Below are 14,116 nucleotides of genomic sequence, written 5' to 3' on the forward strand. Positions count from 1 at the left end.
ACTACGGAAGTAGGATTGCCCAACCTTCCTTCCGAGGAGTGGCTGGTGGGTTTGAACCGCCAGCCTTCTGGTGAGCAGTCAAGTGCATTAGGAACTATGCTACCAGAGCTCCTAATGGTTTGGGTTAGGCATACCTTAGTCTTTAAAGTGACATCTTTGCTCTTCAGCACTTTAAAGAGGTCTTTTGCAGCAGATTCTCAGTGCTATATGACATCTGATTTCTTGACCGCTGCTTCCATTGGTGTTGATTGTGGAACCAAATAATATGAAATCTTTGACAACTTCAGTCTTATTTCTTCATTTATCATGATGCTGCTTATTGGTCTAGTTGTGAAGATTTTCGTTTTCTTTATGTTGAGGTGTGTAATCCACGTAGTCTTTAATCTTCATTAGTAAGTGCTTTAAGTCATCTTCACTTTCAGCAAGCAAGGTTGTGTCATCTGCATATTGCAGCTGGTTAATGAGTCTTCCTCCAATCCTGATGCTGCGTTCTTCTTCATATAGTCCAGCTTCTCAGATTATTTGCTCAGCATACAGATTGAATCAATATGGTGAAAGGACACAACCCTGACGCACACCCTTTCTGATTTTAAACCATGTAGTGTCCCCTTGTTCTGTTTGAACGACAGCCTCCTGGTCTATGTACAGGTTCCCTTGAGCACAATTAAGTGTTCTGGAATTTCCATTCTTCTTAATGTTATCCATAATTTGTTGTGATCCACACAATCGAATGCTTTTGCATAGTCAGTTAGACATAAGTAAACATCTTTCTGATATTTTTTGCATTCAGCCAAGATCCATGTGACATCAGCAGTGATATCCCTTGTTCTGTGTCCTCTTCTCAGTCCAGCTTGCATTTCTGGAAGTTCCCTGTCAATACACTGCTGCAACTGTTTTTAAATTATCTTCGGCAAAATTTTACTTGCATGTGATATTAATGCTATTGTTTGATAATTTCCACATTCTGTTGGATCACCTTTCTTTGGAATGGATACAAATATGGATCTCTTCCAGTCAATTGCCCAGGTAGCTGTCTTCCATATTTCTTGGCATAGGCGAGTAAGTCTCTCCAGCATAGCATCTGTTTGTTGAAACATCTCAATGGGTATTCCTTCAGTTCCTGGAGCCTTGTTTTTCACCAGTCCCTTCAGTGCAGCTTTGACGTTTTCCTTCAGTACCATTGGTTCTTGATCATATGCCACCTCCTGAATGGATGGACATTGACCAGTTCTTTTTGGTATAGTGACTCTGTGTATTCCTTCCATCTTCTTTTGATGTTTCCTGCATCATTCAATATGTTTCCTGTAGAATCTTTGAATATTGCAACTCGAGGCTTAAATGTTTTCTTCAGTTCTTGAATTCAACTTGAGAAATGCCAAGCGTGTTCTTCTAATTCCAGGTCTTTGCACCTTTCCTTATAATAATTGACTTTGTCTTCTCAAGCTCTCTTTGAAATCTTCTTTTCAGCTCTTTTATCTTGTCGTTTCTTCCATTTGCTTTAGCTGCTCTCTGTTGAAGAGCAAGTTTCAGAGTTTCTTCTAACATCCATTTTGGTATTTTCTTCCTTTCCTGTCTTTTTAATGACCTTTTGCTTTCTTCATGGATGATGTTCTTGATGTCATCCCACAATTTGTCTGGTTTTTGGTCATTGGTGTTCAGTGCATCAAATCTGTTTTGTCATTTTGTCGTATTGTGGTGGCTTACGTGTTGTAAGCAGCTTAGTAGTGTGATGATAATGTAACGAATCAAAATGAGGACATTGCAGAACTTGATCATTTGAAAGGCTTGTCTGGCCCATAGACCCAAATTTTCTAACTATGAAAACAATCACAAGAAGATGTGGGTGGAGCGCCTGCATCACGCCTCTAGCACGAACTTCTGCTAAAACCGTACCTCAGTGTACTTCCACGTCGGTGTCATTAATGCAGATGCGGTGGTTTTCTTTGACCAAAGTGCAGATTCTTCCTTGGGAAGCAGCTAAACAATCAAGAATAGTATGTTTTCTCTATCTGTGCTCTTTCAGAGAGAGGCCGTACCATTGTCCAGGTCATTAACAGAGTCATCTTATCTAACACTATTTGTAACCTGATGGAATAAATACACAAACACAGTTTGAATCAGTTTCAGTGAGTTTGTTCCTTAGAAGTGTCTGGGCATACTTGAATTTTTGAGCACCATCCTCAAGTATGACGTACCAGTCAAAGCTTTGTTATATAATAGACATTTCCAGTTATGCCTTGTTAACAAAGGAGACAGATTCATCCTGAACTTAAACAATTACGTTGCCATAAAAAATAAGAACTCTAATTAAGAGTTTTTCAAATTCCAGAGGGATTAGGGAGAGAGAAATAATAAATGTTTCATCTTTGTGTAAATAGTCTATCAAATTATTACTAAGTTATAGTTAGCTTTGGAGAAAAGAAAAAATGATTTCTTACATCCAGAAAACAACATTAAAAACATCAGTCATATCCACCCACAGAACCCATCCTAATCTTTGGGTTCACTCAGTCCTATGTAGTTAAGTTCTGTTGCATGTGATTCTGTATTAGCAGCAGTATAAACTTACCAGCTTCTGCACAGAGTTGTGGAAATCATGGTTCAGTCCAGTGGGATAAGCAGTACTACTTAGAAGTTCATGTCCATGTATCTGACATAGTCCTTTTCATGAGTCCATTTTGGTGAAAGACTCTGGCCTGTGTTTTATTGTACGCACCTCCAGTGCATCATGAAAGTAAGAACTAACTGCAGTTGATAAGACAAGGAAAGGATGTCTGTAAGTGCTCAGATATAAATCCAGAGAGTTCAACACAAAGGAAGTTGAACTTGAAACCAGGAGAGATTCACCAAGTTCCCCAGCTGTGGTGAGGGAACAGTTGGGCACAAAGGGCCCATGCTTGGTACCATATTTGATTTCTCACCAAAAATGGGTTGTTCAGTGATGATCTTTGGGTCTTGCTTCTGACACCAAAAACTGTTAAAAATAAAGTGCAAAGAAATTGGAATGTAAGGTTTATTTTGAACAGTTATTCTACAAGCGTATATGGAAACCATTCTGATTCTCCCCCAAAAAAAGCAAATGGCTCTCCATTTCAAAAGACATTTCTTTAAGCAGCTTTATTGAGATATAATTCACATACCTCACAATTTCATTTAAAGTGCACCATTCAGTTGTTTAGTATATTTAGACTTGTGCTGCCATTACCACAGTCAATTCTAGAACATTTCATCCCCTCAAAAAGAAATCCCGCACCTGTAGTCACTCCAGCCTTAGGCAACCATGAATCTACTTTCTGCCTCTATAAAGTTAACCTGTCCTGGACAGATCATATAAATGGAATCATACAGTATGAATTGTCCACTCATCATTGATGGACACTTGGCTTGTTTCCACTTTTTAGCTATTGTGAGTAATATTGCTATGGACCTTTGAGATCATTCAGTTTAACCCTTTTATTTCACAGACAAGACAATAGTACAGAAATTTGATAACATGCCCCAAGGGTCAGAAGGCAATTTGAGCTCACACAGCCGGACTGGAACCCAGGTCTCCTGACCCCCCAGGCCTCTTTCCACCAAGCAGCCTCAGTAACATTTTGACATTTTAAAATGTCTGCCACCTAAGTATTTCCCTTCCTGGCTACATTGTTATGTAGCACTTTTGGCTCCTCTGTGAGATTTCGGATTTCTACTTGAAGGCTGTAATAATTCCCAGTTGCAAACCTGCAAATAATCTAGTGCTGTAGTTGATGTGAGTACAGTATTTTAAGTCTTCTGGCTGTACAGAATCTTTAAAAATCACAGTGCCAAACCACATCAAAAGAGGCACAACTTTCATTCAAAGTCAGAAATTCTGTGAGATTTTCAGCTCTGATTCATCCTAGTGACGCCCTGGAATTTAGCACTGTGGCCCAAGTGTGCCTTTGAGGTAATGGAGAAATAAAGTGGAAGAGGCTTTTGCTGAAACCTGTTTCCTTATAGATAGATTCCTTTCTGCTGTTCTGACGCTTCTTGTTGTTATGTGTCATCGAGTCAGACCCGACTCATAGCGACCCCTCCTTGGGTTTCGAGGCAGTATCACTATGGAAGTAGATTGCCCAGCCTTCCTTCCGAGGAGTGGCTGGGTGGGTTTGAACCGCCAGCCTTCTGGTTAGCAGTCAGGTGCCTTAGGTACTACGCTACCAGAGCTCCTGACACTTCCTAGGATTTTTAAAAATTCCTTAGCATATCGTGGGTAGAGAGTGAGTAGCTTTTTGATCTAGACTGGCCTTACAGTCATCTCATTTATCTGTTTTCCGCTTACTGTCTTCCAACTGAAAGCATCGAGACTCATCCTTAGCAGGGAAAGATGGGCTGTTGTTGATTACTGCCCATTACCAAGGTCGAGCCTGGTATATGGCGTAGTGACAAGCGCATTAAACTGGCCATTAAACTTGACTCTGCTTCCAACAAGCCATGTAACTGTGGTCGTATTGTTTTATTTCTCCATGTGTAAGAAGGAGCTCATAGTTCTTTTTAGTCCACCTCACAGATGTGGTATGAGGCGTAACAGAGGCCATGGCAAGGTGGGGTTCTCCTCCTCCTCCCCATCCCCAAAAACCTCCCCTTGCTAGAATGTATCTCCTGACACTGAGGCTACACAGTGTCTGTAACCCCATTGAGGGACTAAGTGGTTGTGTGTGTGTCCAATAATAATTAGGTTATTATTGGTAGCATAGTATTTAAGGCACTTGACTGCTAACCAGAAGGCTGGCAGTTCAAACCCACCAGCCATTCTTGGATGGAAGGTTGGGCAATCTATTTCTGTAGTGATACCATCTCGGAAACCCAAGGCGGGGTCGCTATGAGTCGGGTCCAACTCGATGGCACATAACAACAACAATAACAACAATGCCTCCCATGCATAGTCATATTGGAGGAGGCATATGGTAAGCAGGACAGATAGGGTTTTCCCCCTGACAGAAGGAGATAGGGGTTATCTAAGTAATCACAGGTGTGTCCTCAGGTTATGAGAGGAGAGCTGGGAAGGACAGGCCACCAGGCTGGGTGGGGAGGGCCTCATGGCCTTTGGGATTGGGGACTTAGTAGCTGTGGAGTTGACCATCCTTCCTCTGGGTCTGATGTAGCCTTTGGTAATCAGAGCATGCTCACTCACTGGAATTCAGTAGGAGAGCAGAGTGGACCTCACTCAGTGAGTGACTGTGGTTCAGGGCTTTACCAAGGAGGAGTGGTTTTTAAAATGTTGTTAGTTTGGCTTTCTCTGGAAGTTTGTCAAGTGTTTCTCTACATAGAAGTTACTTTGTTCTGAAATTTTAAACCATGACGTTTGGCTTGTTTTTGTTTCCAGGAGCTTTCGATGGGAGGCCAGCCGACTACTTATTCATGCTCCTGTTTAACTGGATCTGCATCGTGGTATCCTTCAGTCTGGTATTTTGGACCAGAAGTAAACCAGGTTTTGTCAGATTTGGGGACATGGTATTCTGTAAAGCATTTCAGGTTACAGCATTTGCATCTTTGTTTACATTAGTTAATAATTAAGAACAATTCACGCTCTCCATAAAAGCGACAGTACATCAGGCAGCCCTTGACTGATACATTCTCTCACGTTGCCTTTGTGGATCGTTCCTCATTTGGTTGAGTTTTATTACTGTTCCCTCTTCTTGTGCTGAGTTCTCTGTGTTCTCATGTGTGACAGCTTGTGGACTGCAGCACAAAGAGGTTTCGTGCCACACGAGAGCTTTTGAAATCTGTGCTCCTCATCAGAATGTTAATTTAGAGCTGGCACCCTCTTCTGATTTTGTTGCTGCCCTTGTCTTGAGGTCCTCAATGAGGATTCAGTCCCTCGGTAGAGTGCCTGCTCTGTGAAAGGCCGCAGGAAGTCTGTGCTCTGTATCAGCCACTGGTGGCAGCAGCCTTCCAACCAGGACTCCTGCAGATGAGCAAGCAGCAGAAGGGACGGTGGCTCGAGCGCTTAGCAGAGCTGCTGAGCCCTCACTTGCCTTCAGGCTGAGCTTCCTTTGAGACCCGACCAGGAGCCAGAAAACTGGCACTTTGGACGCACTCTGCCCTCCTTTGAGGGAAGAGAGAAGATGGTTTGGACACTAGTCCTGCTGCGGAGCCCCGTGTGTGGGCAAAACCGTGTTTTCTTTCAGAGGTCCAGCCATCTCTATCCTTTACTTGAAGAGAGATGCTAAACCACAGTGGCAAGGGAAGAGGGCAAAAGGGGACCAAATGGAGCCTAAGGGGGTGATCTCTGCCATTTCCTTGTCCTGTTACGTGCAGATAGAATGTCCATAGTGACAATTATTAGACACCGCTGTGCTCATGGAAGTCTTAAGCAGCCTGAACTGTAGGAAGGTATTTTCCTTCAGAACATGTAAGGTAGTGAACTTGTAACTGTGGGGTGTGTGTGTGTATGTGTGTGTGTGTATGAATGAGGTGGGGCGAGGAGTAGATGGTCAGAGCAGTGTGTGTGTGTGTGTGTGGTCAGAGCAGTGTGTGTGTGTGTGTGTGTGAGGTGGGGCAAGAAGTAGATGATCAGAGTCTTGACTAGGACCAGAATTTGTTTGTGTCTCATCTTTAACTTCACTCACCAAGATTACTGGCTTAGCAATGGATATGCAGGTAAGTGTCCCTTGAAACCCTTTTAGAGGTTTCAAATGTACTATTAGGGGCCTTTAGCGGAAGTTTAAATTACATTTAAACTTGTAAATGTGGTATTTTGAAAGAATAGAATTATAGCCGTGCCTAAGGCATTTGACAGCTAACCACAAGGCTGGTGGCTTCAAACCCACCAGCCATTCCTTGGAAGGAAGTTTGGGCAATCTACTTCCATAGTGATACTGCCTCAGAAACCCAAGAAGGGGTCGCTATAAGTCGGCTCCGACTGAACAGCAGTGAGTTTGGTTTGGTTTTTTGGTTTTTGCTTTACTACCTTACATGAGAAAGTCAGCTAAAGCCTTTGAAGATCTTAGGTGAGTTACGTAAACCCTCCTGGCTTCTTTCTCATTTCTGGCTTATTACGAAGTTTTTTATCATCATTATATTGATTTTTCCGGTATTTTCTGTGCCTGTGTCTGGGTAGGTATTTTTTGAAAATTGACATTAGAGTATAAGTAGTGCTCTCTTGCCTACTTTTGCAAGTCACAGCACTTGCCCCTGATATTTCTGAATCCGTTTGTAGTAATGTCATGTGTTTTTTGTTCCAGGCTTCTGTAGCATTCATTGTGTAGTCAGTTACCTGGAGGACCCGTGATGGTTCCGACCAGTTGACTTCCTTGTGCTTTCTGGATAGCTGGCTGCGCGGGAGGAGGGGAGAGGCAGAGCTGCGGGGCGTCACGTCTTCTCACCTCTTGCTGTCTTTTGCAGCTGCTGATGATTCCTCTGATCATGTCAGTCCTGTATGTCTGGGCCCAGCTGAACAGAGACATGATTGTATCATTTTGGTTTGGAACACGATTTAAGGTACTTTATCCTAGTTTGGAAAGTGTCCTTTTCGTTTGTCAGTGCCCAGATCCCTCTCTTCAGCCCAGAGGTGCACTGTCTCACATGCCCAGAAGAGGTCACTGCAGAGCAGTACCTTAGGCCATCCCCTTCCTCTCTCCTCCTCGGCTGTGTTTCTTGAGCCAAGCCTGAGTCATGTGCTGACTGTGCTTGACCGCTCCCTCTGTCATCAGGCCCTCCCAGCGTACGTCCCTGAGTGATCTCTCCTGTGTGTGTTACAGAGAGAGGAGGAGAGGTACTTCAGGGAACTCCCCTTTAAAGTCTGTTTTTATCAGTCCCTGTTATTACTTTACATTTCCACTGAAATATTTTTTTTTTTTGCCCCAAAACACTTCCCTCTGAACCTTCTTCACACTTTTCCACCTGGGGTGTTTTTTGGAATCTCTTCTTCATGTGAATCCTTGCTGTTCCGGATGTGAGTGGGGACTGAACAGAGTTCCTGAGTCTTCTGTCTGGGATTAGCCTCGCCTTTGGGCTTCTGCAGTACTTTATGTTCCTGTCCCAGTATTGAACATATTTCATCTTACAGTAATTTGTGTATAATACTCTGTCTACTCGTTTGTGACGTCCCTTGCAACTCCGCTACTTCTTGGTATGTAAGGGACTCACAGGTTGAATTCCTCTGGAGATCTGTCATATATGGGAAAGTATTAGTGTAAGACATCTGTGTGCAATGAGATTAAAAGGCAGAGTAATTTTGTGATACATGTAAAAGAACTGAAGAACGTGGGGTATTTTTAGCTCAGTTGTAACAGTTTGCTAGTTGCAGTCTCATATAATTCTGTCACTGGCCATTTTTAACTCTTTTTGTGTTTCTTTACTAATATTAATTCAACAGGTGTGCATTGCATCTGATCTATGTGCATAGTAGTACTCAGTTCCTCCAGTTACGGACAGACAAATATGTATAATTTGTGATAGGAAGTTTTAAGTACAGTAGGAATGAAATGATGCTAAATTGTTCTGAGAAATTTTGCAGTCTTCTTCCAGAGAGTCATAAAAAGTGTCGTCACTGTTTACCTACCTGTTCCACCCCTAGCAACTGTATCCTCTCTGGCAATGGCCGTTCATATTTGTGTGTGTGTGTTCTTTCTTAGGCCTGTTATTTACCCTGGGTTATCCTTGGATTCAACTATATCATTGGAGGCTCGTAAGTAGCGTTAGATTTTTTTGATTGAAAACTGGTCCTTGGAATACTTCTATGAATATTTATATTTTTTCTCTAATCTTTGTAAAACTTTAAAGGATCTCAATATTTATATTGGAACCTTACGCTTATGAGTAACTCCAGCTTGACATAATGGATGAAATTGTAGGGTTTTGTGCATGTTTAGCACTGAATGGTGGTGGTTTTGTGAGTTTTTATTCCTAGACACAGTAAGCTCTCATGTATGTGTTTTTCAATCAGTATTTATTTCTGGACTCACTGTCTAGATGAAGTAAACATAGACCCCGATTCCCGGCTGAGCTGACTCCCTGCTAACTTGCCCTGCCATTCCTTATGTCTCTTATTCTTGAGGTGTTTCCAAAATGCCTGAAACCTGCTCCCCAGTCACCAAATGCAGATTCTCAGATGGGATGCGGTTTCCTATTACAAGTGTTTTGGCCAAGCAGGGTCACATTTCCAGGCTTTTGGTGTAGAATTAAGGAAGACCTTTAATGCCGCCCACTAGAATTTTAAAGAGAGGGTATTGAGATGCACCTATTCTGAGAACTCCCATTCTTACTCTATAGACTACTTGTAATATTTTAATAGATTCTAATAGTCCTACTTCTTGATAATGACATATTTGCTCTGGGTGGTCTGACCTTGATTGTGTATTGATAGGAGAAGGGAATGAATTGCAAACAGGCTCTGTTGAGAGTGGACTAAGCTCTGAGCTTTGGTAAAACCACAAGTAGCTATACTTGGTGATAGATCCTTGACAGGAACCATGTTGTAGGCAAAGACAGAGGTGAATACTCAGTGGTAAAATTGGGTGCATAAAACCTGGAGGTGACCTGTGTGGGAGCCACAGGAAAACTGAAGCCCAAATCTGCTCACATCGAGTTGGTTCTGATTCATAGTGACCCATAGGGCAGAGTAGAACTGCCCCATAGGGTTTCCAAGGCTGTAAATCCCTATGGAAGCAGACCACCTCATCTTTCTCCTATGGAGCAGCTGGTGAGTTTGAACCACCATCCTTTTGGTTAGCAGCTGAATGTTTTAACCACTGTACCACTAGAGCTGTAAACTGAAGACAGTGTTTATTTTAGAATTATAAGGTGATGATCAGCTTTCCTGAGTGAGCTCCGGTGTCTTACAGCCAAGGATACAAGCAGCAGGAGAGAAGTGCTAACGGCCGTAGGGTGGATGGCCTGGCATTTCTTGTCCTTCCTTTCCCTCCTTCCGTGCTGCTTTCTGGCCAGCCCTCAGATTTGCCTACAATTTCAAATACAGTGGTGATGCCTGAGGGCGCCCCGGAGCTTCGCTGCAGCTTCTCCAACTCTCGAGGCAGGAAGTTAGCAAAGCAGTGTTTGGGACATGCTGGGACTTGAAGAGATGCCAGAGAGGGGCTGCCGGCCTCGAGGAGCCGGCCGGGTGGGGTGAGCAGGACTGCCTCCCCGCTCCCCGAGTGCTGCTGTGCTCACCTCACAGACGGGCTCACTGAGGCGCTGTCACAGACACGCAGATGTGCTCCCCGGCTGCAGTGACGGGTTTCTTCCCTTGCCATTCGTGAGAATGGACTGCCGCAGTTGACTGCGTGAATGTCTGTAAACTAACTGGCTTCTCTGTTCGCAGGGTAATCAATGAACTAATCGGAAATCTTGTTGGACATCTTTATTTCTTCTTAATGTTCAGATACCCAATGGACTTGGGAGGAAGGAATTTTCTATCCACACCTCAGTTTTTGTAAGCAGTTTTCTTCTCTCCTTTAGAAATCATTTTACTACATGCGTTCTGATGTGTTCTCATAAAGGGCTTCACGTGAGGTCGGACTTACAGGTATCCCCTGCTTTTTGAAAGTTCACTTTACACCATTTTGCTTCACAAAATACCTACATTGTACTTGTTTTTGCTAAAAGGAAAAAAATATGAAGAGGATTTTTGCTTTCAGGAGAAAAGGTAAAAAGTGAAGCTAGCTTTCAGCGTGTGTTTCTCAGCGAGCCATTAAAGAGGCGGCGCACCCTACACGCAGCAAGCATGGTGTTGCCAAGCTCCTTCCTGGGAACTACACTCCGCATCTTGATATTAGGCTGCCATAGCTTTGAACTGTGTCTGTGAACACTGGGTGTTAGTGTTATTTTAAATTTTCTGTGTTATTTGGTAGGATATATATTTTTTTTTTTCCTGGGAAGGCTTAAAAATGTGTCCCATGTAAATTAAGGGTAACTGTTTCTTGGCTTTATGCCATTGCAGCTTACGGAAGCTTCCATGGCAAGCTCTACTTTCAGGTAGCAGGGGAACCCTGCATCTCCTTGACTGCTGGCAAAATGTGAGCTGGCAAATGGCTTCCTCTGGTCACACAGTCACAAGGAGGCCAGGCATCAAAGGCATGGCCCCTGATGACTGAGTGGGGGCATCCTACGTGCTGGGACACTGGCACACAGCTCTGGGTGCACAGCAGTGGGCGCGGGGTGGCCAGGGCAACAGGATAATAGGGTCCATTCTCCTGGAGTGTCACTTTCACCCACAGGGGTCACCAAGGGGGGGGGGAGTTAGCTAATTGGCTAGCAGTCTTAACCACTTTTATATGAAATGTTATACAGTATAGAATAGAGCAGTTTATAGAAATTTTCCAAGTCAAGATGAGAAGCTTGTATAGTCTGGATACCCAGAAACGTGGCCTTGTTCCTTCCTGCTTCGGGCTCACTAGCGTGAGGAGGCTGAGGGCACAGCTTTGGTTTTGAGACGCACCTGGGTTTGCATCCCATTTCTCTCTCTTACCAGTTTTGATACTGGGAAATTGAAACCTCTGCACCGTAGTTTGTAAATCAAGTTGGAGGGACGGCGACACCTGCCTCAGACTGTCTGCTGCGCGCACACTAGTGGGGACTTGGGATGTAGAGCTCGCAGCCACGTTCTGGGAAGGGGAACTGACAGGCTGAGGAGCACGGCTGACACACAGCCATGTAGGCAAAGCAGAGACTCTGAAAGGGACCAGGGAAGTCACCGTCTGGGTGTCACAGCCTGCCTGCCAGTCACACTGAATCTCAGGTCGAGGACATGCAGTCATAGCTTGCACTGAGAAGCTTGAAAACAAAAGCCGTTCCCGTCCCATCTTCCTCTTATGCATGCTTGCAGTTCCATCCTTCTAGGAGTCAGTGAGGGCCATGAAACCGAGTGGACTCCAGGTTTCCTTCTCAGCTCTTAAGGTTAGAGGTGGGCTTTGAACGACTTTATTCTATTGTGAAATGATAATATATAAACAGAAGGATTGTGTGTTTTTTTTCTTGAAGAGCATAAGAGAAACTGGCTTCTCTCCTGAGCCTTCAGGCTAGAAAAACAAATGACCAGTCTGCTTGATGGTTATCACAGGACATGGTCGGTCACCGCAGGCGTGGATTTCTGCTCTAGGTTTATCAGGTCAAAGGCAGATGCATCAGTCTGCTTTGAGAGGCAGCCAATAGTTATTTTATTTTACATGGCCATTCTGACTAACGACTTGGAGATATTTCTCAATTGGGTACAAGATCCTCAAGACAAAATCAGCACCCCGGGGCTGCCCTCCACTTGAGCCTTTTCTGTTGATGGAACCCCTTCTGTTAAATTGTGCATGAAGATCAGGTGACAAAACGTAGCTCCCCACAAAAGCAGTAACTGCTTTGAAATTACCATAAATTTTTGTTGATTATGTGTAATTGGGTGTCTTCTTATACTAATCACTTGCATTTAATTTCACGATCTGTTGAAGAAATGGAGATGGTTTCCATATTGTCTTACAATAAACAGCAAAGCAAGACAGCTCTAGTGGCGCCTTTTAAAGAATGTTCTATTTCATTATGTGTTTCGGAGGAAGACCACTATACCACCACCAGTTGTGGGTGTCGAGAAACAGTGCTTGGCAGTGGCTTTAGATGGAATGACCAAGTTGTATTGGTTAGGAGGGAAGGTGTGAGGGGTGCAATTCTCAGATGTGTCAGTATTCTACAGTCCATTTCAAAAAGTAGGTATGTTGCCTTTTGTTCTGCACACAGTTATTTTTGTCATTGTCCTTTTTGGGAAGGAGCATGGAGGTATCTGGACTGTAGGCACTAACTGCCGTCCTGAGGGCCCAGCTCTGCATGTCCGTCTGAATCACGGAGCAGGTAGTGTAGGAAGTAGTGTGGATTTACACGCTCCAGGGCACCAGCCTGGGCTTGAATCCCGGGTCACTGTGCAGCTGCTCCAGATGATTTTCTGGTTGTAATCTTCATGGGAGCAGATGCCAGGCCTCTCTTCCACAGTTCTGGGTGGGTTCTACCTGCCAGCCTTTAGGTTAGCCATTGACAGTTAAGTGTATTGACTTGGGGTTAAGTTTTTTCTTAGTGCTTCAGTGACTGGATTTATCACACTGTAAGGTAGAAAAGTCTCTAACTTTTCTGCTGCTTAGCTTTCCAATCATTTAAATGTGCAGAGAATGCAGTTTGAGAGCAGACTGTGAATAAACCTAACAAACATACTGCAGACTCCAAGACAGTGTCTTTTCCTCGATGGGCCGTGGAGCGCGGCTGGGATGTCAGTGGAAGTACCATGCACGGTTCGTGCATACAGGCCGTGGACTCGCCCTTCAAAAGTGATTTTGAGCCTTTCGATCCAGTTTGATCTATACTTAAGTGTATCAAAATGCTGTCAGTAATTCTTTTGGTTGTAGGGGTTGTGAGTGTAGTATTGTTGTTTCTATACTACTCTGCATGGATTACTTTTATAATCAGAAAAAGAAAATGTTCATTGTGAATTTAGCTGGAAGCCTAATGACTTTAAGAAATGAATAATGAGTATCATCTGTGATCAAGCATTGCTCTGTTACAAAGGCAAAGTTTAAGTAAGCCATTGTCCGTGGTCTTTGCCTGGTCACAGGCCAATGGGTCTCAGTGTGACAGATGCCCTGGTAACACCCAAAAAGGGAGTTGGGGTAAACGGTACATAACTGTGGAGTGACTTGGTTCTCTCTCCCTTGATTTGTCTGTCCTTCTCTTTCCTAGGTACCGCTGGCTGCCCAGCCGGAGAGGAGGGGTCTCAGGATTTGGTGTACCCCCTGCCAGCCTGAGGCGAGCTGCTGATCAGAATGGTGGTGGTGGGAGACACAACTGGGGCCAGGGCTTCCGGCTTGGGGACCAGTGAGGAGCGGCCTTGGCCTGCCCGCCAGCCGCCAGCCTCTCTGCTCAGATGCCGTTTCTTCACAGTGCTGGGTGTGCTTCACAGCTGAGTTCTAGCTAATATCGTTGGACCTGGCCCACACCGAATGTAGTCTTTCGATACAAGACAACGTTTTTTAAATCCTGAAGAAAAATATAAGTGTTCCTCCAGATCCGTGATTCTCACTGAAGTCCTTACTGCTGTGAAGAACAATAGCAACTGTGCAAATTTCAAAACTGACTGTTTTTTGTGTCTTGTCATCTTCCCTTCCCGTCTGAATCATGGGTTTGTGTA

General features: G+C 44.0%; 1 protein-coding gene across 1 annotated transcript in view; it reads left to right on the plus strand.

The window, feature by feature from the left end:
- Positions 1 to 13,807, plus strand: part of DERL1 (derlin 1) — a 29,279-nt gene extending 15,472 nt beyond the window's left edge. The window contains exons 3-8 of the mRNA XM_007943419.2: positions 5,348 to 5,412; positions 6,598 to 6,624; positions 7,369 to 7,464; positions 8,601 to 8,653; positions 10,286 to 10,396; positions 13,669 to 13,807. Coding sequence (XP_007941610.1) covers positions 5,348 to 5,412; positions 6,598 to 6,624; positions 7,369 to 7,464; positions 8,601 to 8,653; positions 10,286 to 10,396; positions 13,669 to 13,807 — 491 coding nt within the window. The remainder of the gene's footprint in view (positions 1 to 5,347; positions 5,413 to 6,597; positions 6,625 to 7,368; positions 7,465 to 8,600; positions 8,654 to 10,285; positions 10,397 to 13,668) is intronic.
- Positions 13,808 to 14,116: the final 309 nt, after the last annotated feature.

Source organism: Orycteropus afer, unplaced genomic scaffold (assembly GCF_000298275.1).
Source record: "Orycteropus afer afer isolate SDZICR_OR568_19922 unplaced genomic scaffold, OryAfe1.0 scaffold00106, whole genome shotgun sequence".
NCBI lineage: Eukaryota > Metazoa > Chordata > Mammalia > Tubulidentata > Orycteropodidae > Orycteropus > Orycteropus afer.